We start from the raw sequence: 23,329 nt of genomic DNA, 5'->3' as shown, positions 1-23,329 counted from the left end.
CTCCGAGAAGCTCTGACCAGCAGGGGGCGACTCCTCTGCTCCCATAGACGTCTATGAGGAAATGACTCTACTTCTGTGTAGTGACCAGCAGGGGGCGACTCCTCTGCTCCCATAGACGTCTATGAGGAAATGACTCTACTTCTGTGTAGTGACCAGCAGGGGGCGACTCCTCTGCTCCCATAGACGTCTATGAGGAAATGACTCTACTTCTGTGTAGTGACCAGCAGGGGGCGACTCCTCTGCTCCCATAGACGTCTATGAGGAAATGACTCTACTTCTGTGTAGTGACCAGCAGGGGGCGACTCCTCTGCTCCCATAGACGTCTATGAGGAAATGACTCTACTTCTGTGTAGTGACCAGCAGGGGGCGACTCCTCTGCTCCCATAGACGTCTATGAGGAAATGACTCTACTTCTGTGTAGTGACCAGCAGGGGGCGACTCCTCTGCTCCCATAGACGTCTATGAGGAAATGACTCTACTTCTGTGTAGTGACCAGCAGGGGGCGACTCCTCTGCTCCCATAGACGTCTATGAGGAAATGACTCTACTTCTGTGTAGTGACCAGCAGGGGGCGACTCCTCTGCTCCCATAGACGTCTATGAGGAAATGACTCTACTTCTGTGTAGTGACCAGCAGGGGGCGACTCCACTGCTCCCATAGACGTCTATGAGGAAATGACTCTACTTCTGTGTAGTGACCAGCAGGGGGCGACTCCACTGCTCCCATAGACGTCTATGAGGAAATGACTCTACTTCTGTGTAGTGACCAGCAGGGGGCGACTCCTCTGCTCCCATAGAAGCCGATTTATTCCATCAGTGAGTTTTTGGTGGAGAGGGATTACTTCATCTTCTACCGGTAAATACTTCATTCGTTATGAAATTCGTGCATACGACACCTTTAAAGAAACTACTGGTACTGAACTCCATCACTCCGTGGAGCAGTTGTTTGATGTGGCTCTTCATCAGGGGATAAGAAGACAAAATACTGTATACACACACACACACACACACACACAGGGAACATTGAGTGTCAGTCAGCTGAAAGACAGCCATTCAGTGATAAGACAGACAGTCACATAAACAGACTGTCAAAAGGAAAACAAACCAGACCACCATCACCTCTGTGCTCCATTCAGCCTTGAGAGGGGGCAAATGTGTAAATGTGTGTGTCGCTGGGGTGAAACATCTCCAGGGGGAGGTCGGAAAATGATTGAGAGAGAGAGAGGGAGGGAGAGGAAGTTTCTGGGCTCCCATCGGCCCTTTAATCCGATACACAAACACACAGCGCAGCTAAGAGCCTGCCATTCACACCACACACTCCTCTACATGAACACACGGCACCCCCAGTGACACACACACACACACACATTATACTTCTACCAATGTACGAGTTCTCTGTCTCTGTCACCCGCTCTCGTGCTTCAGAAGCTCCGATGCTCAAGACGGCAAACTGTGCGTGAGACGGGGTCCTCGTGTCTGGACAAACGGATCAACTCTCCTGCTGCTGAAAAACAGTTACGTTTGGACCCGTAGGAAACCTCTGGTGCACATGGAAGCACACGAGATGCAATCGAGTGAAACGCACTCACGCACAAACCCAAACGGGGTCGCTGCATGCAGACACAGGCCGGCTCACAACATCCACCGAAATATGATTACACACATTAATAAACACACAGTCACGAATGAGCCAAATGAAACAGGTACATATATGTATACACACATAGTTGAAATGCACACTTCCTCACACACACACACACACACCCCCCCCCCCCCCCCATGGACACAAGCAGTGAGAGGCCTGACTGTTGATGGCGGTGGTCCTGAGCTCCACAGTGGGATCTGTGTTCGGCCATGTTTAGACCTCCATTTGGGGGCAGATAAATCAAGCGGCTGTCTTCCAGAAGCCTCCATTAGGGGCCCCGCGAGGCCCCTGGACGGCCTGTCAGTCACCCCGTCAGTCGGCCAGCCCCCCCCCCACCCCCCTCCCTCCCAGCGTTTGAACTCGTAATTACAGGGAGGCTCGGCCCGGCTCCCCCCCCCGCCCGCGCTCGCTCGCTAGCTAGCGGCTACGCTAACAGCAACAAACAACGGACGTTTCTCCTCCAGAAGGAAACGGCAGCGGGGGAAATATTTATGGAAACTCTCTCCTTCTCTTCCGCCCCCTTCGGCCTCTCTTCAGTCTTCAGAGGGGAGCGAGCTAGTTAGCCGCGGCGCGCTGACCTCCGGCTAACACGCATGAAACGAACCCAGTTAGAGGGGAGAGTGTAAAACACAGGGGCTGTTATGACTGATGGCTTTTTAAGGAGCGGGGGGGTGGGGTTGGGGGGGGGGCAACAACCGATCCTACACGAGGTCCCTCTGCCCTCTGTCGCTCGTCCATCACACTCGGCTGAACCGCAGCGTTTTTACACTCGCTCTCACGTCAAGTTCGGGCCTCTCAGGAACCCATGAATAAAATATTCGGGCTGATATAAAAAGCATCAACAATGGAAACATTATCCTGCTAAATGAAAGCACAGAGTGCTCGGCCCTGTTATCTCCTGACGGCGCGGCTGCATGCGGAGACGCACGCCGCTAACGAGGGGGAAACCCCCCCCCCGTCACCTAAGATTGATGCAGTAAATTCAGCCGGCAGACATTCCTCCGGGCCCAAAATGAAAGAGGTGCCTGGTTCACCAGCATTCCTGATTGGCCACACATTCCTCCTGCTCTCCAGCGTCAGTGTGATTGCTGGCGAGGAGCCGCGGCTCCACAAAATGTAAATGTCCACTTTATAAAAGACTCCGGTGGGGTTTCACCGCTTTATTGAGCAGGAACTCTTCAATTAAGATAAAAAAAAAGAAAGAAAGAAAAGGTTCCTGCTTCCTATTTTGATAGCAGCAAAGTGCTTCTGAGCAACTTACAACTTGTTTTTTAGTTAGAGTTAAAGTCAGGTAATCATCTCCTTGTCAAAAGAAAAGAATAAAATGATGCATATTCGACTTGAAGTTCGTCTGACTAGATGGACGTGAAATACGTCCTGAGACACAAGACAAAATGCTGAGCCCGAGCCTCCCAATACGGACATGAATTATTAATTCGACGCATTCATCACTCTTCCGACCGGCCGTCGATAGCCTCCATTATGGCGGGCGTGTATACATTACAGAGTGTATAGTGTGTCAGAACCTTCCCGCATGCGAGCCACTTGGATGGCGGGAAGAGGGGAAGACGGAGGGAGAGCGAGTGGGGGGGGGAACGGGGTGATGGACAGGAGTGACAGAGAAGGAGGCGTGACGCGGAGCGGGGGTCGAGCGGCAGGAAGTTGAAGAGGTCCGTTAGTGAAGACGTACGTGTGGGGATGATGATGATGATGATGACGACGAGTTCTACCAGTGATCCTCTCCACCCACGTGTCCTCTGGCACTGAGCCTCCCCAACTTTGATAGGCCAAGAAGAGCGAAGCAGGCGTGGGGGGGTGAGGAGGGGTAGGGGGGGGGGGGGGGGCAGCAGAGACAGTCAGCGGAGCCGTCGTGAAGTCTCTCCAGTGTCCGCTGGCGCCTCGTTGTCGCCGTGGTTCTACTCAACGTAGAAGAATGCGCTCACGATTCAAATGACCTTTTTTTCAAAGCCAAACAGAACGTTGCTGATGAAGCGCCGATCGCTTTCACTGCCGCTGACTGAACGGTTGAGGCGGCGAGGACGCTGACATCTAAGCCAAGAAGCTTCCTCGTAGCTCACTGAAACCCGAGAGGGGGGGGGGGGAGAGGGGGGGGGGGAGGGGGGGGGGGCTGTTTGTTTGGGGGAGGACGACTTTGAGAAGTTAAGCTCATCACTTCCCCCCTTTCAGCAGAATAAAGACGCAGCAAAGCGGTCAGGGCTCGGAGGCGGATGACCGCCAGAACTCAGCTGTAAATGGTCCCCTCACCTGGCTGTAGGTGGCGTCCAGCAGGGTGTCCAGGTTCTGCAGCGGCGCCGGGGTCTTGTCTTTGAACCGGGTCAGCAGGCGGCGCTGGATGGCTCTGAACTGGACGGCCCTCTCCGACAGCAGGTCCTGGTACTGCTGAGCGCTGACACGCAGCTGGCACACACACACACACACACACACACACACTTACTTACTTTACCTGGGGACGCGGCCTAAAGGTCAGGTGGGCGGCGGTTGGCCAGTACCTGGAAGTGGTGGTCTACACACAGGAAGTAGTCCTGCAGGGGGAGGGGTCCGCTGAAGCTCTTCTTGAAGTCTTTGACTCCCAGTTTGGAGAAGTGCTGGTCGAACCTCTTCACCAGCTCCCTCACCACCATCCACATGTCCTCAAAGCGGTCGCTCTGAATGCGGTAACGCTCTAAAAGAGAAACCGTGTTTAAAGAAACCATGTGAGAAAGGTTTAGTCTCCTTTCCCACTAAAAGCCATCTGGAGGTTGTGCAGGTGTCAGCAGATGTCGTTTAGGGACATCAGAAGGACTCACGGGAGGTCTTGGAGGCCTGCAGGGTCACCTTGGCTCCAGACAGGAACTGGAAAGCCAAACTATTCCCGTCCTTATCTTCGGATTTAGCTGAGAACTCTGCAGGGAGACAGACGGCAGCGCGATGAGACAGATAGGACCAGCTTATCAAACCCGCCTTCATGAGCAGAGCTGCGGAGATAACCAGGAACCCGATGAGCCCGTGAATACAGGCGCACGTATCTCAGCTCATCCCATCCCAGCTCTGCTCTTCTTCATGGTGGAGCGGAGGGACGTCGTCCTAAAAGTGGACGTTGGGGTCAAACCGTTTTCCCGTCGCCCGCGAGGCTTTACCCGGGAAGATGGCGGCGAGGTCCACCGGCGGCTGGTTGGTGTCCACGGTGATCTTGAGCTTGGTGGCTTTGGCCGGAGACGACGGGACGCACAGCAGCGCCAGAGGAAGAGCGAAGGAGGCCTGCAGAACCCGGGGGACGCCTGAAGGAGTCAAGGACCAAAACGCCACCGTTACTGGGCCGTCACTGACATTATTCTCCCTCTTTGCCTGGAACAAACCCCCCCCCCCACCACCCCCCCCCACAGAGAATCAAAGGCGCTCTGCTCATTGGTTTTTGGGCTGAACATCTATTAACGGTCAACGCTGCAGATGTTCACATCACAGGAGCACGAGGGACTCAACAGAAACACCCGGTCCAGAGGGGTGTTTGTCAAAGGGGGGGAGGGGGGGGGGGGTTAGGCCAATTATAATACGTGTCCTGAGCTTAAGCAGTGCTGAGCTTGGCAGAAATCCACACTTAGTTAGAATAACAGAGCGAAGGGAAAGGAGTGATGGAGGAAAAGGGTTGTTAAGAGGAGATGGAGCGAGGGAGGGGGCGGTGTGTGTGTGTGGGGGGGGGGGGGGGGGGTAACAACAGCAGCGGGAGAAGAAAAACGAGTGGAAAGCAGCCGGCGTGAGAGAGAAACACCAGGTGATGTTCCAGGTGATTTCAGATGGTCATAATTACCTCCATCTACTGTGAACCTCGCTAAGCAATTATTATGATGTGAATGATCCACTTAGGTTTGAAGCAGGGAGTCCTCTCTGTTCATCAGTGGGGGGGCGGGGGTGGGGGGGGGGGATACGAGCAGCGCAATAAAACATGGAGATCAATGAGATGAAAACAGAATCAAGCAGGGATGGAAAGACAAGAGGGGAGAGACGGAGGAGGAAGAGAAAGCCATGAAAAGTTGGAAACATTTTCCCATCTTCAATTCTGTGCGTGTGTGTGTGTGTGTGTGTGTGTGTGTGTGTGTGTGTGTGTGTGTACAAAGATTCTACCTGCACCACCAACACGTGTTTTCTTACATTCTCCCAAAACAAACTTCATTAAAAAACAACAAAAACAAACATAATTCCCAACAAATGTGAGACTGTTTATTGCCTCTGGACATCTGTTTTATGTGGAATATATAATTACAGCAAATAAATGTAAGTCATAAGTCAACCTGTTTGCTCTTTATCAGCAAACACACAAACTCCCCGAAAAACCTGCACTGAACCTACGCAGCATCTGGCTCAGATCTCCATTTCATTCATTCATCCAGACCCGAGCAGCGCCAAAACACACGCACACAGATGTATCATTACAATATATACATGTATTTGACATATTATACTATAGCTAATATATATATATATATAAATCAACAAGAAGCTGATCAGTTGCTTAGCTACAGACGACACATCAAGGTGATCCTTGGAGCGCGTGTGTATTTGTGTGTGAGTTTATTTGTGCAGAGGACCACTGCACAGCATCAGCTTCTCACCACAGCTGCAGCGATGCCAGCTGTGTGTGTGCTAGTGTGTGATTTAGTGTGCACACGTGTTGGTTATTTACGTGAGCGAGTGTGTCCTTCCATCACTTCCTGCGTGATGCACTCAACGGCCTCACGGAGCCAGAAGCTCCAGGGGTGGATCTCTGTACAGATGTTTTGCTTCTCTTATCTGACATTTCTTAACTATGAACAGCAGGACAAAGTCATAAAAGCCCAATTTTTAAGAACGTAGTATTATTATTATTAAGCACTGATGAGCCTTTCCTGATGTTCTTAAGTCACTTTTCCATCTTTCTCTCTGACAAACGGAAATGTTTCCACTAGAAAGTATTTGGCTGATGCAGAATAGCCGCTTATAAACATAATTTGCAGTTGGGAGAGGAAGTACACTGCTGTACGAGAGAGTGTGTGTGTGTGTATGTGTGTGTGTACTATTGCAGGGCCTCTAAGCCCACTATAGATTACAGGACATCCTATTCTGCATCAAAGCACACAAACTCAGACGGATTAAAACAAACACTGGCTGACAACTAGGAAAGCTACTGCACAACTATGTGTGTGTGTGTGTGTGTGTGTGCATGCGTGTGTGTGTGAAGGAGTGGGAAGGGGGCCGCTTCCATGTGTGTATGCGGAACAGATTATGTTTCTGTGAAAACGGCACAGAGTATGAAGGAATATAAATGGATATTTATTTATTCCATACGGTGAGGAAGTGTGTGTGTGTGTGTGTGTGTGTGTGTGTGTGTGTGAGAGAGTGTGTGTGTGTGACAGAGTGCACAGGCCTCTGCCAAGTATCAAGTTGCAGGAACATAAACAGTAGGCAGTGGTCTCTTCCTGTATATACAGTAGTGTGTGTTTCTACTCGCTCTACCCATCTCCACAAAGACTTACCTTTAGGGTTAAGCTCTGCAGAGAGAAAGAGGAGAAGAGTCAAAAGGTTAAATGGGGATGATCAGACACAGATCCCACAAGAAGAGGGAGGTGTCACTCCTCTCTAGGAAAAGAAGAGGTGTCACTCTCCTCTAGGAAAAGAAGAGGTGTCACTCTCCTCTAGGAAAAGAAGAGGTGTCACTCCTCTCTAGGAAAAGAAGAGGTGTCACTCCTCTCTAGGAAAAGAAGAGGTGTCACTCCTCTCTAGGAAAAGAAGAGGTGTCACTCCTCTCTAGGAAAAGAAGAGGTGTCACTCCTCTCTAGATAAAGAAGAGGTGTCACTCCCCTCTAGGTAAAGAAGAGGTGTCACTCTCCTCTAGGAAAAGAAGAGGTGTCACTCTCCTCTAGGAAAAGAAGAGGTGTCCCTCCTCTCTAGGAAAAGAAGAGGTGTCACTCCTCTCTAGGTAAAGAAGAGGTGTCACTCCTCTCTAGGTAAAGAAGAGGTGTCACTCCTCTCTAGGTAAAGAAGAGGTGTCACTCCTCTCTAGGAAAAGAAGAGGTGTCACTCCTCTCTAGATAAAGAAGAGGTGTCACTCCCCTCTAGGTAAAGAAGAGGTGTCACTCTCCTCTAGGAAAAGAAGAGGTGTCACTCTCCTCTAGGAAAAGAAGAGGTGTCACTCCTCTCTAGGTAAAGAAGAGGTGTCACTCCTCTCTAGGTAAAGAAGAGGTGTCACTCCTCTCTAGGTAAAGAAGAGGTGTCACTCCTCTCTAGGTAAAGAAGAGGTGTCACTCCTCTCTAGTTTCCTCAGAGGGAAAAGAAGAGGTGGAATGTGCTGGAAGAGGAGGGGATTCCCTGTGGAAACCTCAGATTCATACACCTCTATAAACCCTCTGGTCCAGCGTTGTTGGCCTTCACACACACAGGGAAAGTACCGCTGGAGGAGAACAGTGCAGTTGAATCTTTTATTAAATCTTCTTCACGGTTAATGCTCTTCAGTTTTAAAACCCGTTGCATCTATAACTTTATTTTGGTTTCATTCCGTTGTCATCGTTTCATCTCTCAAACAAATTCCCTTTATGATTAATAGAGTTTAGCTTGATGTAATCTGAGGTTTGGGCTCATCATTATAACTTTTGGACATATTTAAACAACATACACGTTGTGGCCTGTTAGTAGTGTGATGATTCCATCGACATATTAAAGCAACTATCTGGCTTTCATGACTTCAGTATCCAAACCTTTTGAATCTACACGCCTCAGAGTCATTTCACATGGCTGACCGAAATCAGAGTAAATGTTTTTCTTAGTCTGACGGACAATTTAAAATGATTAACAGGCGCCAAGCTTTTGAACAACCCTGTGTATATGTGGTATTACAAAGTCCTCGTATTCAGTGCATTCTCATCAAGCTCCATCAAACTTCTCAGATAACTGAGCGGCTTCGTTATGTTTGGGGAAGGCCGATGTTACGGCTCCAATAACTACGGGGCAATAAATCAGGGTTGTGTTTTATGCTCCTTCCCCACCACGGTTTATTACCTCCTGCTTCAGGACCATGTGGATTACACACAGACTCCAGCACAGCGCCCCCATCGGGTAGGTAGGGGCTCTGAGAACAGCCTGAGGTCACAGGTCAAGATCAATACCTCCGTTAAATATCAGTACTCATGAGAAGAGGCTCTGCCTTGTCAGGGCGTCGGGGCACTAATGAAATTCTCCCCGGGTTGCAGCGGCCGCCCTTTGAGGGGCTTAGAGAGGCGACGGCCTCCTTAAATGTCAAAACCTTTTGCGGGGCTTAAAGACGGGCACAGTAGCCACCGGGTGGGACGACTTTGGGGGGGGGGGGGGCAAAGGTGGTGTTAAGGCCTAATCGTCACCCCTGGGTGGGAGCAGGGGCGGAGACAGAGTGATGCATTCCTCCCATTCCAGGAGACGAGGCATTAGCGGAGGTTAGCCACACACGCCGCCGCCGCAGCCCCTGTGGGTGGAGTTCTACACCTCCTCCCTGCTCCCCTTGGTCTCTCCACCTTCAGCTACTTGCCTCCCTTTCCCCCCCCCCGCTCTCCTCCTTTCCCTCGTCCACCTCCCTTTCCAAAGCACGAGCTTCCAAGGGCCCGTTTGGGCTATTTTTAGCATCACAATAAAGCCGAACAAAGTAAGGACGCACTTCCCAATATTTCCAGACATTTGACATTAAATTTGCTCCTGGGGAGGGGGGGCTCTGTTCCGTGAGCAGAGCCAAAGGAAATGTGATCCAAAGGTAACAATAGTAAGAAAACACACATTGCTTTTACTTCTCAGACGCTGGAATCAGTATTTAAAAATAGGGACGTCTGTGACGATTTTAAATAAAGAGGTTTTGTTTCCCGTAGTTATTCAAGTCCTAGAAGGAGACGCCTGCAGGGCGGGGCGAGGGGGGGGGGGGGTTGAGGGGGGTGAACCGCGTCCGGACTTCAGCGCTCTGTTAGCGGTTAATTCATTGAGTCACGTTAAAAACATAATGCTGTAACAGAAAGGAACATTGTGCTGTATTGAAGAAGACTAAAATAGAGATTGAGACCATAAACTCATGTTTACAACTGAGGGAACAAACCAGAGGAGTCGCCCCCTGCTGGACACGAGAGAGAATGCTGCTTTAAGACACTGAAGAAAGGCCTGTGTGTGTGTGTGTGTGTGTGTGTGTGTGTGTGTGTGTGTGTGTGTGTGTGTTACCTGTGGGCGAGCTGTAGGACACAGTGACGTCTCCGGTCAGGTCAGCGGGGGGGTAACGCCCGTTGAGGAACGCCGAAAAAGTTACAACAGTGGAGGAGCCAACATCTGGAGAGGGGGTCGGGAGGCGGGGGGGGGAGCAGAGAGGGACAAATCAGATTTATCCTTTTCATTGAATCTTTTAAAGGACTCAACCTCTGCCTCTCCTTTCCTTTCCTTTCCTCTTTCCTCCGGCTGGATACGATATCATTCTACTGCACCTTTAAGTCATTGCAAAGGTTTGTGTCATTTTTTTAAACTTTGGCTCTCATTTAAAATACGACGGTGAACGATGGATACGGAAACAGAGTGGAGTCACCATGTTGGGGGGGGGGGGGGGGGGGGACCGGAATCCTCAATGCTTACACACACATGGCCCGATGACTTATAGCTTCCGTTCAATTGACCCAAAACCAACAGAAAGAAAGACAGACTGAGAAAGAAAGAGACAGACAGACAGACAGACAGACAGACAGACAGACAGACAGACAGACAGACAGACAGACAGACAGACAGACAGACAGACAGACAGACAGAGAGACAGACAGACAGACAGACAGACAGACAGACAGACAGACAGACAGACAGACAGACAGACAGACAGACAGACAGACAGACAGACAGACAGACAGACAGACAGACAGACAGACAGACAGACAGACAGACAGACAGACAGACAGACAGACAGACAGACAGACAGACAGACAGACAGACAGACAGACAGACAGACAGACAGACAGACAGACAGACAGACAGACAGACAGACAGACAGACAGACAGACAGACAGACAGACAGACAGACAGACAGACAGACAGACAGACAGACAGACAGACAGACAGACAGACAGACAGACAGACAGACAGACAGACAGACAGACAGACAGACGGACGGACAGACGGACGGACGGACAGACAGGAAAAGCAGTGATCAAGTACAGACGGAGAGGAAAGGATATATTACAGCTAATGGCTTCATGCAGTCACACACACACACACACAGGTGTGGAGGGGTAATGGGGCATGATGTTCTTGAGCTCGACCTGTTACAGGTGAATGAACGCCTGTGTGTGTGTGTGTGTCTTAATGGGAAAAGTGTGTGATGTGAGGCGTGTCTGTTTAAAAATGTTTTTCTGATGTTCTTCCTCTCCTTCCACACTGCTCTCCTCTCTCCTTCTTCCTCTCCAATAAAATGTGTCATAAAACAGGACTCCAAGAGTCAGGTGTCTTTTATAAACAAGTCACATGATACATGATGCCTCATCAATCTTTGGTTCTGTGAGAGTCTGGAATAATTCTAAATCTTATCTAATCCCTCGGCTTCATCTCGTTTCCTCGCCCATCTCCCACCTTTCCTGTTGCTTTTGCGTCCTGCTTTCTTACTGCCCCCCCCCCCCCCCCATCTTGGCTGTCAGCAGAAGGCTTTTAACCCGTGTGACCAGCAGGTCAAAGCGGTCAGACTTTCTAAGTGCTTTAAGTGTTCCCAGGCCCATTAAGACCAACAAACAACACCAGAGCGGACACAAAGTACAACACCCCCCCCCCCCCCCTCCAACTCTGTCTTTGTCTCTTCTCTTTAGCTTGTCATTCTATATTCAGGCACATCTGGACAGGTGAGGGAGGAACCTGTGGCCGCTCATACTGGTCCCAGTGTAATTAACTGCATTGAGCACCAGTCTGGTGTTCTTACTCCATCAGTCGTCTCCCTGCTGCTCCACCTCCTCCGTCATCTTCTTCATCTCCACCTCCTTCATCCTCCACCCGTCTAAGGATGTAAGGATTTTACTTTGACGTGGTTTCTGAACCAAGTTAGTTTTCAAAGAAAGCAGAGGAGCGCCTTCATTTCTACCTCGTTCCCGTCACTTTACCCCCCCCATGCGCCCCCCCCCCTCCTCATGCCCCCCCCCCCCCTCTAATCCGTGCAAAGAGCCCAGTTGGTATTTTGGTGTAAAAGAGTTCATTCTTTCTCTTTGGGTGTGTAGTGAACTGTTATCCTTGACAGCTCAGGTTAAATCCAGGACTGACCCTTTTGAAAAGGTGAAAGGTCAAGAGGGGTGGAGATGGGGATCTACACCGCACACAGAGGCGGTTAAGGGGGTGTGTGACCTTTCATTTCCATGTGCAAATAATATAAAACGCAAAACATGGAGAGAAAAACCAATCTGGAAGGTAAATTTGTTCAGACATTCCTGCTCTGCAAACAAGGGAATGTGAGGTGGCCATCGGCGCGGTGTTAAACAGCGACCTTTGACCTCTGCCGGTCAGGAACAGGTCGGATCGCCGTTGTTGGTCTGACCTTTAACACAACCAACGCCTTATTTATGAGAGTGAATTGGTGTTTAGCTCCTTAATGGGAATAATGTGGCTTTTATTTGTTTTTTTGAAAACACCATCTGATTCGAAACTTAAGAAACCAAATAACTAAATGAATAATAATGTAAGACTAAGACTCTGGTATACCGATGAGGTATTACAAACTGTGGGGGGGGGGCTAGGTCCCAAGCAGACCCACCTGAACAGACCCACCGGGAAGTGAGCACCAAATCATGCACCTGCAGTTACAGGTTATCACCACATGGGGCACCAAAGAGCACTGCGAGAGGATGTGGAGAAGTAAAGAGAATGAAGAAGGGAGAGGTGCAGGGGGAGGGGGGGGGGGGGGGGAGCAGGACGAATGAAAGAGAAAGCAGAGAGAAAAGATGGAAAGAGGAAACGGGAGGGAGAGGGTGAACAAAGGAGGCAGTGTGCGGTGAACAGGGGATGGAGTCGCCATCTGAGACCAATAAAAACTGGAATAACAATAAAAGTCAAAGGGCGCTACCCACCCCCCCCCCCTTTACACACACACCCCCAGCAGCACGTGCACACGTAAACACACACGCCACTTTTATTGTCCTTTGTTTTCTGTAAAGTAGCCCTGAGACTAATCCTTTAAGAAAGCTGTGTGGACACACACACACACACACACGAGAAGCACACACACGAGAAGCAGAGAGATGAAGATAACGTGATGAGGAGGAGCAGAGAGATGAAGATAACGTGACGAGGAGGAGCAGAGAGATGAAGATAACGTGACGAGGAGGAGCAGAGATGAAGATAACGTGATGAGGAGGAGCAGAGATGAAGATAACATGATGAGGAGGAGCAGAGAGATGAAGATGTGGACTGTTGTGTCACGCTTTTTGTTTCTTATCAACTATTGAACAGGAAGTGACCATAACAGAGACGTGTATGTTAAAGACCTGTCAATCACTGTAGCCCCGCCCTGAAGCATCTCCTGCTTTATGGTCTGTTTGACTCTAAATGAACCATCATTCACTAAATGAACATCATGCTGCATTGAAGAAGACTTGAAACTAGAGACTGAGAACATAAACTCATGTTTACAATGTTTACTGAGGGAATAAATCAAGAGAAGTAGAGTCATTTCCTCATTGGTTCATCCTCAAGTCAAAATGATTATCTGTGCCAGATGTTTTGGTATTTCCTCCAGGTGTTCCTGAGACATGGGGCCTCCGTCCAGGCTGCTGCTGAGGCACCAAAAAGGAGGGGGGGGGGGGGGGGGGGGGGAGCGAGGGTGTCGTACTGGATATAAACACCAGAAACACATTTCTATGATTTATTAGGATCTACTATCTTGCCGTTTTTATACATCTTAGGAATCACATGCATTCCTTCCCCTGGCTTTCATGGAATGATCTCCAGTCGCTGCAAACCCCCGAAGCTTTTGTTCATGGGGATTCCAACAAATATGAAAAGATGCCCCCTTGTCCTCATACTGAGCTTTTTGCCATCAGTGCTGAAGCTCCTTCTGTGACTTACTGAGGAGTAATGAGAAACGTGAACATACGATACGGACCATAGTGTGAGCTTCCACCCAATCCTCCACCTCAGTCGCTCTCTATACAGCAACACCTGGCTTCCTCCTGACCCCGCAGTCAACAGGTCAACAATAAAGCATGAACACAGGAGGTAACAAGCGGATTCAACCACCAATGGCGGTCAATGACAAGTCGGAGCTCCGCCCACTTTAACAGGGACGTCAAAATCAATTAAAGGGGCGGAATGTTTTCTGTTTTTACATCTGCGTGCGTGTTGTGCAGGTTCAGGATCTCCAGTGAGCAGCGTTCCATCAGCAGCTCGGACAGAGAGACCATGGAGCTGGGGGGGCCGTCTACTGGATCATGAGACCCTTACGAGGGGGGGGCGGGGGCGGGTCCACTCATCTATTCTGGACCGGAAGGGAGAGGAAACACTCGCTTTGGGGAGCAAAGTCTGACTACTGAGGGTCTCTGGGCCTCCGTGGGGCAGAGAGGGTCAGGAGAGAGAAAGTGGGGGTTTGTGTGTTCAGAGGCGCTCGGGTTTCACACAGCTGTTGATTGACGAGTGGAAGCCAGCGCCAGACCTGCGTGAGCAGACAAGAGAGCGTGACCCGCTCACGCTCACACACACACACACCAAGTGTGTGTACGTCTATATTGGAACAGGACATCGCGGTCCCTTGTACGTGTTTATGCATACGTGTCTATGGATGTGGAATTATCTATGACTTGGGTGTGCGTGTGTGTGTGTGTGTGTGTGTGTGTGCGTGTGTGAGGCTTCTGAATCCGACCCGTTTGACCCGCCCACTCAAACTCGTGCAAACAAAGCATCTCTTGTGAGTCGGCCTCTGATCTTCAACATGAACAGAACGACGACGACGCGTTTAAAAAGTGCAACCAAACTGACCCTTTCTCTCTTTTCGTCTTCATTTCCTTTATTCTCGCTCAAAACTCGAGTTTTTGGCTGCACGCTTTTCCGTTGTCTGCAGATGTGGCAGCCATGACCTCTCATGCAAATGAGTTCCCAAAAAACAAGTGTTTCTCAGCTGTAAGGATTTATTTTATCTGGGAAGCGATTAACGAAGCATCCTTCAAACATCTTTTCTTCCAGCTCAACTCACTGATGCTCCAGTGAGCGACGTCACCATGACGACCACTTCTTCCTCACAGTCTGCAGAGTTTGAAAATGGTGTTTTGAGCACGCAGACATACATTAGCACTCAAAATACCAGAATGTTGAATGACAGACACTCACTCACTCACACCCCCCCTCCTCACTCTCCCCCCGGAGGAGACAATCAGCACTAATGAAGCTGCTTACGAGGCGTGTTCTTTGCAGTTTTAAAGCGAGATGGAGGTGTGATGTCTCACACACACACACACACAAGGAGTCACATTCCACATGTACAGTGCACCGACGGGCAGAGCAAGGCACCAACACCCCCCGGGTTATAGGGTCGACCCCCACTGGGGGTAAACACGTGTTCTCGTGGCAGCGTGAGGAGCCTCTGACTGGTTTACATTACACACCCAGTAAATTCACTCCATGCACACAAACGGTGGGAAGCGTCCACCGGGGGAAAGGAGGCAGGGCCGTGAGAGTGTTTGAGGGCGGGGGTGTACACTCGGATCAAAGCCCCCCCCCCACCCCGCCCCCGCCTGGTGGAGGTGGCAGAGTCTCCGCCGACAGCCAGACGACAGAGAAAGTCTGATAAGGGCTGAACAAACACACAACGGCACACAGCGCACACTCCCGCAGTCAGCGAGTCAGTATGTGTGTGTGTGTGTGTGTGTGTGTGTGTGTGTGTGTGTGAGAGAGAGAGATTGAGAAGTGGAGGGAAAAGTCACTGAAGACATTTGAATGTTGAAGAAGCTCGGACTCTTTAATCCGCTTTAGAAGTCAACAGAAGGAGGATCTGTGCCAATGGAAGAAGCTCCAGCTACCCAGAAGGCCTCTGGCTCGGGTCAACACTAGCTTAGGGCGGGAAGGTCTCAACCAATCACGTCGCAAGGAGCAAGTGAACTTTGTGGATGATTAAACAATAACAACAACTCAACAAGGTGATCTTACCTTTCACAATAAAAGCCTGATACATTCCATATTTGCAGGTGGGTATGTCAGGTTGTTGGGGTTGGAGAGTGCATCGAGTGGACAGAAAAACAAACACACACACACACACACAGACACACACAGCTAGAGACTGACCCATGGGCTCCAGGACGAACTGGTCCTGAGTGACGGCCAACGGAGGCTGGATGGCGACGGTCATCTTAGACGACTGTACGACGCTTCGGGCCTTCACCTTCACCTGGGGAGACAGAGGACAGGAGTGAGGTGGGGGAGGGCGGGGGGGGGGGGGGGGGAGGGGTTGAGGAAGGCCTGCTCACCTGTACGGTCACCGAGGGGACGGACAGACCGTCGATGTCCTGGATCAGAGATTGCTGCGGACAGAGACAGAAGGGGGATCATGATCCTGTGTGTGTGTGTGTGTGTGTGTGTGTGTGTGTGTGTGTGTGTGTGTGTGTGTGTGTGTGTAAACGTGTGTATTCACCGATGGGCTGTCCATGCTGGAGGACACGGCCACCGTGACCATCAGCTCCTCCGCGGTGTCGGATGTAGGCAGGATGTCTGAGGAAGCGCTGAGGTTAGATCTGCTTTATAGAGCGACATGTTGTTATTTATACATTTCACCAAATGCATTATTTAATGAGGTGGCTTCAGGCCACGTTGGTTTGTTTTGGACCAGGAACTCGTGTGGTGCGGCGTCCAGAGTTTTAGCTTCCAGTTCACGGTCATCACATGGTGCCCGAGTGTTCCGATTGGACGGACCTGAACAAAGCCACGGCCCCTGATCTCATCCAATCGTCTGCGTCCTACCTTGAGTCCTGGAGGCCTCTCTGATGAACCTCTGCAGCTTCTTCATCTCGGCGTCCACCTGCTCGTAGTCCGCCTCCCTGGCGTCCACCTTGGGCGTGGAGAAGAAGGAGGGGTCTGTACCCATGTAGGAGCAGAGCAGGTGACCCTCAGAGCTCAGGCTGACCACCACTCCGTTTATCTCCCTGAAGAAGGAGAGTTATTGGCATTTCAAACGGCTGCTTCCTGTTAGGAAACAATGTTTTAGACATTTGTCTAGATTTTGGCTTCGAGGGAAACCGAGCTGAAAGGTTTTCATCAGTTTGTGATGTGGAACGAAATGGAAGCAGGAGGAGATGTTGTGTGATGCAATAACGGCTTTCTAAGTTAACCGCTTGCAGATGTGTTGTAGTTCCAGTCCAGAGACACACACACACACACACAAACACACACACGACTATCAAGTGCTGCAGAACCTCAAACTACATCCAAGGGTTCCTCAGACAGGCACTATCTCCACACACTCATTTCTCAGCCATGGTTGTGTTTTGCGTTGTAATTGATTGATTGATTGATTGATTGATTGTCCTCCCTCCGTCATCATACTCACGGGAAGTTGGCGAGGCAAACGGCCACGGGCACGAAGGGGAGCTGGGCCGCCCACTTCAGGGTCACGTCCTGGTAGACCAGCAGCATGTTGGTGTGGTTGCCTAGCAACAGGTTGGTCGTGCCATCCGTCACTAAACAATTCCAGAAAAAGAACATATTGACGTTAGATGTGGAGTTTGGTTTGTCGCTGAACAAATATTTAAACCTTTTTGATGTTAATGTAAAGGTTATTTAAATGATTATTTTGGCATATATTTGGCATAACACGACATAGATATGTGTATAGAATGTTTAGATGTGAGGTGAGATCACTAGAAGAAACAAAAGTACTTAAAAAAGTCAGAAAATAATGGACCATTTTACAAAGCAAACAAAAGAGGTTTAAAACCGGCTTCGCACCACTTTGAAGGTTTAAAGTAAACTTCAACGTCACAAAGTCTCAAATTCACAGCGACACAAATTCCGCAGTTCTGTTTGGGATTTTGGTCCTTTAGAAAATCAGCGATGTATATTCATAACTCCAACTATAGCGCACGGAAACATTCCTGTGGTGCCACTTCTCCAAAGAAAAAAAAAAATCAACCCCGTCCCACATCTGGTTTGTGTATTGAATTGTCATCCAGATCCTTCATTTTACGCCAAGGTCCGCCCCCTCTGAGTGAATATATAGATTTATATATTTATAAAAAACTACAGTTACATATACACACGTTCTCCTGTGACTCACGGATAGAAACATTAAATATAAATACTACTTATGTTCCTCACACACACAAATGGGCTACTGTACCACCTGGAGAGATGTGAGGCCACACACACACACACACACACACACACACAGAAAATGACAGAGTGTGTGTGTTGGTGCCACATCAAAGCCAGCGCACACCTTCTGTCACAAAAAGGTTACATGTGCAGCTCTCCTCTCTGCCCCCCCCCCGATTCGTCTCTTGTTTTGTTATGTTTCTCTCCATCATCACGTATTCCTACACGTGCATCAAGTATTGACGCTGCTTTTGATGCTCTGGCGCATCACGTCTTGAATTTATAGCCGATTTCCAGGAGTAATTGAACTAATCGAAGTATCGTCTGGAAGAGATGGTGAAGTGTTACTCTGAAAACTCTCTTGGCCCTTTGTTTGTTTTCCCTCCGTCCGTCCGGCCCTCTGCGTTTTTAGCCTTGCTCCTCTCCGCCTGTCAGCTCTTTCATCTCCAGTGTGAAACACGGCCGCGTGAACCGAAGCAGACACAAAACAATGCTTCTGCTGTTAAGAGCGCTCATAAAAAGGATTGTTTATGGCTGCGAGCTCTGAGGGCTTTCCCACACACACACACACTTCAATCTGCCCTATCTAAGTGGGTATCTGGCTCGTTGGTTGGGGCGAGATAAGAATCGGGCCCCTGGATGCCAGCGAGGGGAAATTGAGCAGAAACAGCGAGAGCGACGCCGTCTTTGGACGAAACGCGGCGTGCAGCGGTTACATGCAGCCTTATCCAATCACAAAGGTTGGTTAGAAACACATCGGTCAGAGAGAAACAAACACGGCAGAAAACCTCCCGGGACGGGGGGGGGGGGGGGGGTTGGAATGTTCCCTTCTACTCAATGAGAGTTTTTACAAGGTTTTTACAGAAAACCACGTTGACCAGAGCAGCCAGACGGCTTGTTAAACAGAACCATACGCGCCGCTGAATGGATGACTCATCTGTCAATCAAACAGGGCACTCTCGTCTCCCACCAGAGAAACCAACAAACACAACAAAGTCGGACTTTTCATGGAAGATATTGTAAGAATCTGTTTTTCTGTGTGCGTGTGTGTGTGTGTGTGTGTGTGTGTGTGTGTGTGTGCGTACAGCCTGTCAGGTGCATACTTTTAATGATGTTTCCTGAGACCATTTTCAGATCAGGTGGCAGCATCATCATAATCATCCTCTCGTCTAGTGTGTGTGTGTGTGTGTGTGTGTGTGTGCGGTGGAAGTAGCTAGTCCTGATGTCTTTTCACAAGGAAAGGTACTTGACAACTGCACAGTCATCAGATTAAACATAATCCATCTCTTTTGCTCTGCGAGGTGAAGACGGGGCGAGGCGTTAGAGTCTGGAACCCATTACAGGTCTGTAACTTAGCCGTGTTGTTTCACCGCACACACACGCACACACGTGTTCAGCGTCCTGCGCAGTCATCAGCTATTATATGAAACTCTATCTCCCAAAACCTTCTTTTTGGTCTTTTCCACATGCGTTCTATATCGAGTATCTACAATGTAAGTGTGTATGGTTTAAAAATATCTTTTTTTTCTTCAAAAAAACTTTTTAGAGCTTATTTAAAGCATTTTATTTGTCCGACTCCTCTGCTCCCATAGACGTCTATGAGGAAATGACTCTACTTCTGTGTAGTGACCAGCAGGGGGCGACTCCTCTGCTCCCATAGACGTCTATGAGGAAATGACTCTACTTCTGTGTAGTGACCAGCAGGGGGCGACTCCTCTGCTCCCATAGACCTCTATGAGGAAATGACTCTACTTCTGTGTAGTGACCAGCAGGGGGCGACTCCTCTGCTCCCATAGACGTCTATGAGGAAATGACTCTACTTCTGTGTAGTGACCAGCAGGGGGCGACTCCTCTGCTCCCATAGACGTCTATGAGGAAATGACTCTACTTCTGTGTAGTGACCAGCAGGGGGCGACTCCTCTGCTCCCATAGACGTCTATGAGGAAATGACTCTACTTCTGTGTAGTGACCAGCAGGGGGCGACTCCTCTGCTCCCATAGACCTCTATGAGGAAATGACTCTACTTCTGTGTAGTGACCAGCAGGGGGCGACTCCTCTGCTCCCATAGACGTCTATGAGGAAATGACTCTACTTCTGTGTAGTGACCAGCAGGGGGCGACTCCTCTGCTCCCATAGACGTCTATGAGGAAATGACTCTACTTCTGTGTAGTGACCAGCAGGGGGCGACTCCTCTGCTCCCATAGACGTCTATGAGGAAATGACTCTACTTCTGTGTAGTGACCAGCAGGGGGCGACTCCTCTGCTCCCATAGACGTCTATGAGGAAATGACTCTACTTCTGTTTAGTGACCAGCAGGGGGCGACTCCTCTGCTCCCATAGACGTCTATGAGGAAATGACTCTACTTCTGTTTAGTGACCAGCAGGGGGCGACTCCTCTGCTCCCATAGACCTCTATGAGGAAATGACTCTACTTCTGTGTAGTGACCAGCAGGGGGCGACTCCTCTGCTCCCATATACGTCTATGAGCTGCGTCAGGGCGGGGCTACACGCTGATTGACAGGTCTCTATCAGAGATGTACACGGCGTCTCTAAGCCACTCCTTCTCAAACCAGATAGAATCAAATCCTCGCCAAGATGGCGACGGCCAAAAGCCAAACTCCAGGCTTCAAAAGTGAAACCTCCCTGTGAAGGTGGGTTAGGGTTAGTGCACCTGGTTCTACCTGAGGCGTAGGGCAGGAAGCAGCTGGGGTTGAACTCCAGCTTCTTCATGAAGCGGATGTGGCTGTTGTCACGGAGACAGTAGAGGTTCCTCTCGCCCAGGACGAAGATGGAGGAGGAGGCGTGGGAGAAGGAGGGCACACAGAGATCCAGGGCCTGTTCTCCCAGGACCACGGTCCAGTCAGGCTGCAGGAGGACACACGGAACCATGAGTGACCCATGTTCTGTCTGAGCAGCCTCCACAGGACACTCATGCAGTGGAAAGCATCTCTTTTGTTGCGTGTTTCCAGTGAGCCCGGCGGCTGGAGACCTGATGTGTGTGTTGGCATCCGAGCTTTGTGCTGCTGTGGGAACACTCGGGGAAAAGGTTTTATGGGGAACAGAATATATCCGACTGAACGTCTGCGGTGAACTTTTTCCTAATCGACATTCAATCCATTCTCCAGCATTAAAAAACTCAGGCTAATTATAAAGATATACATACGCTTTAAGGTCATGGGTAAAGGCTGTGGGTGCTGGTTCACTCTCACGTTACTTCAACAAACCGCTGCCTTTATGTTATACAATATTAACTTGTTATATACAACTCTAGTTCTAAGTCATCTCATTACTTATTCTATTATTTGATTTCTCTTTTCTCATTTGTTCACCCATCAGTCTTCTTTAGTTCACCCATTTCTCACCGTCAGCCTCTTGGCTCCGGTCTTGAGCGGCAGGTCCGGGTCGTGTCGACTCTCCGCCTCTGTGGCCACGGCCAGAGTCTCATACCTGGGGGGTCAGGGGGAGACACGGGGCTCTTTCATCACATGCAAGGAATGCTTTGGAACTGAAAACCTTTGTCTCCATGAGCACTTTGTTCTCTTAACTGTGTGGCTATGTTGTGCTGATAGAAGCATCTGGTCACTTCAGACCTCTCTAAAAGGCGAGCTCATATTCAGCTTCGGTTGTGTTTCAATGGCAGATCTACCAAAGATAAATCTCTCTTGTTGGACAAACTTGCTACTAAATAGAAGATTTAAACATTAATATATTAAACATTATATATAAAGTGTGCATTGCCACCATGAGCGTGTTGCATGCTCATGTCTCGCAGAGTGACACCTCTGGTTTAGACTTCAGTCTCCTTCAAGTATGAAAAAGGAGGCGCTAACTCTTCACAACCCGGTGCAAATCAACAGCTTCAAACTGGGATTTCTTTCTAGTGGTTTATAGTGGTATTTGCAGCCGTACAGTAGCCGTACCCGCTGAACTTCTGTGAGCAGCCTAACGAGCTGCTTTATGGACGACTGCCAGAGAAGAAACCTTCATCACAGCGTGACCGCTTCCCAGGGAGAAAACGGAGCCAATGGATTCAATTCAGCCCCACAGCACTAAATCAAATGTCAGCATAACGGTGTTCTATGTTCTATGTTCACCTGGCTGTCCTATTAATGATGGGATGTGAGGCAGCGTACATAGATTAAAACTGTACATTGCATGTGTGTGTTTTTGTTCAGCTTCATCAACCACAAGTTTGTATGAAGGAGGAGGATAAAGCACACAATGCACTGTGTGTGTGAGAGAAAAACCACAAACGTCTGATTATTCACACACACACACCTTGGTTTTACCTAAAGGGGGGTTTATTTGCCATTTAAAGGTTTCTGTGGTAAATGAGGGGTGCTTGCTAACACATGTGGACAACGTTGTGGTGTGTGTGTGTGTGTGGTATATACACAGACAGATACATACATATTTATGTACACCAGTTGGACTGCTGTTTCTATGAGATGGGAACCCTGCCTGGCTCAACAAGTGAGTGTGTTTCTTTTGTAATTTGGGCCTTTTAAAATGATGCAAGAGTCACATCATTCAATAAAACATGAATAAATGATCAATTTAGTGACCTGGAGTAATATCAGGCTCCCTCTTTGGGTGCGTATCATTATTGATTTAAGCTATTTCATTTACATCTGTTGCTAATAGAGCAGATGTATGTCTGGTAGAAGCGCTTTTCACACCTTAATGGAAATAAGCTTGTTGCTAAACATAGAGAAGTGTTGTTGAGTTCCTCCCTTCATTTACTACACAACGCGCTTTGTGCGTTTAGTGAAGTCAGTGTTTCCACAGCGATGTGTAGCCTGGAGAAGCTCTTGATACTGAGAGAGAACACCACACACACACACACACACACACACTAAAGCTTTACTTTAAAGGTCGCATGTAGGAGGAAATCTTTCCAGGCCTGAAGAGCGACTCGTTCATCAGGCTAAACAGATGTTTGAGACGAGGAGAACAGCATCCCTGTCACATGACACTGAAATGGTCCTGTAGAAGCGCACGGCTGCATTGTGCCTTTAAGGTGGAGGCGTGATGGGGAGACGAAGCTACCTGTAGCTCTCCAGCTGGCGGGCAGAGGACACCGTCAGCAAGCTGTCTGTCCGGGGGTTGTAGACCAGCGGGCCGGGCAGCAGGAAGCCGGGGAGGAACCTGCCGAAGGTGTAGCTGTCCTGCTCGAAGAACATCAGCATCCCGTCCATGGACTGGATGCACAGGGAGTGGTGGCCTGTATATATACATATATAAAAACATATAAAGACGCATTAACAGTCAGTTTGATACGTGTGTCGCTTTTAAACACCAGTGCTGACCTCACGCTGTGTGGCCAGGTGTGTGGAGGTGTGAAAGTGGGCGGGGTTTATTTACTACAAGTGAACCCCAAAGAGCTCGTCAGGCACTTCATTCCA

General features: G+C 49.4%; 1 protein-coding gene across 4 annotated transcripts in view; it reads right to left on the bottom strand.

Annotated features, from left to right (window-relative positions):
- LOC119197587 (BMP-binding endothelial regulator protein-like) overlaps positions 1 to 23,329 on the bottom strand; it is an 81,965-nt gene that overhangs the window by 53,432 nt on the left and 5,204 nt on the right. For 2 of the 4 annotated variants that reach the window (XM_037454037.2, XM_037454039.2), the window contains exons 6-19: positions 22,974 to 23,148; positions 21,287 to 21,371; positions 20,606 to 20,789; positions 17,161 to 17,290; positions 16,575 to 16,756; positions 16,249 to 16,325; positions 16,085 to 16,138; positions 15,903 to 16,005; positions 9,843 to 9,947; positions 7,151 to 7,165; positions 4,781 to 4,921; positions 4,451 to 4,546; positions 4,154 to 4,326; positions 3,909 to 4,061 (exon numbers count right to left, since the gene is read on the bottom strand). In XM_037454037.2, the coding sequence (XP_037309934.2) occupies positions 3,909 to 4,061; positions 4,154 to 4,326; positions 4,451 to 4,546; positions 4,781 to 4,921; positions 7,151 to 7,165; positions 9,843 to 9,947; positions 15,903 to 16,005; positions 16,085 to 16,138; positions 16,249 to 16,325; positions 16,575 to 16,756; positions 17,161 to 17,290; positions 20,606 to 20,789; positions 21,287 to 21,371; positions 22,974 to 23,148 (1,673 nt within the window). Of the gene's footprint in view, positions 1 to 3,908; positions 4,062 to 4,153; positions 4,327 to 4,450; positions 4,547 to 4,780; positions 4,922 to 7,150; positions 7,166 to 9,842; positions 9,948 to 15,902; positions 16,006 to 16,084; positions 16,139 to 16,248; positions 16,326 to 16,574; positions 16,757 to 17,160; positions 17,291 to 20,605; positions 20,790 to 21,286; positions 21,372 to 22,973; positions 23,149 to 23,329 lie in introns of those variants that run through there. The other 2 variants (XM_037454038.2, XM_062565276.1) reach the window with 2 other exon arrangements.

The sequence above is a fragment of the Pungitius pungitius genome, chromosome 11 (genome assembly GCF_949316345.1).
Source record: "Pungitius pungitius chromosome 11, fPunPun2.1, whole genome shotgun sequence".
NCBI classification, from domain to species: Eukaryota; Metazoa; Chordata; class Actinopteri; order Perciformes; family Gasterosteidae; genus Pungitius; species Pungitius pungitius.
The sequence above is the reverse complement of the archived record's forward strand: the minus strand, read 5'-3'. Positions and strand labels throughout refer to the sequence as shown.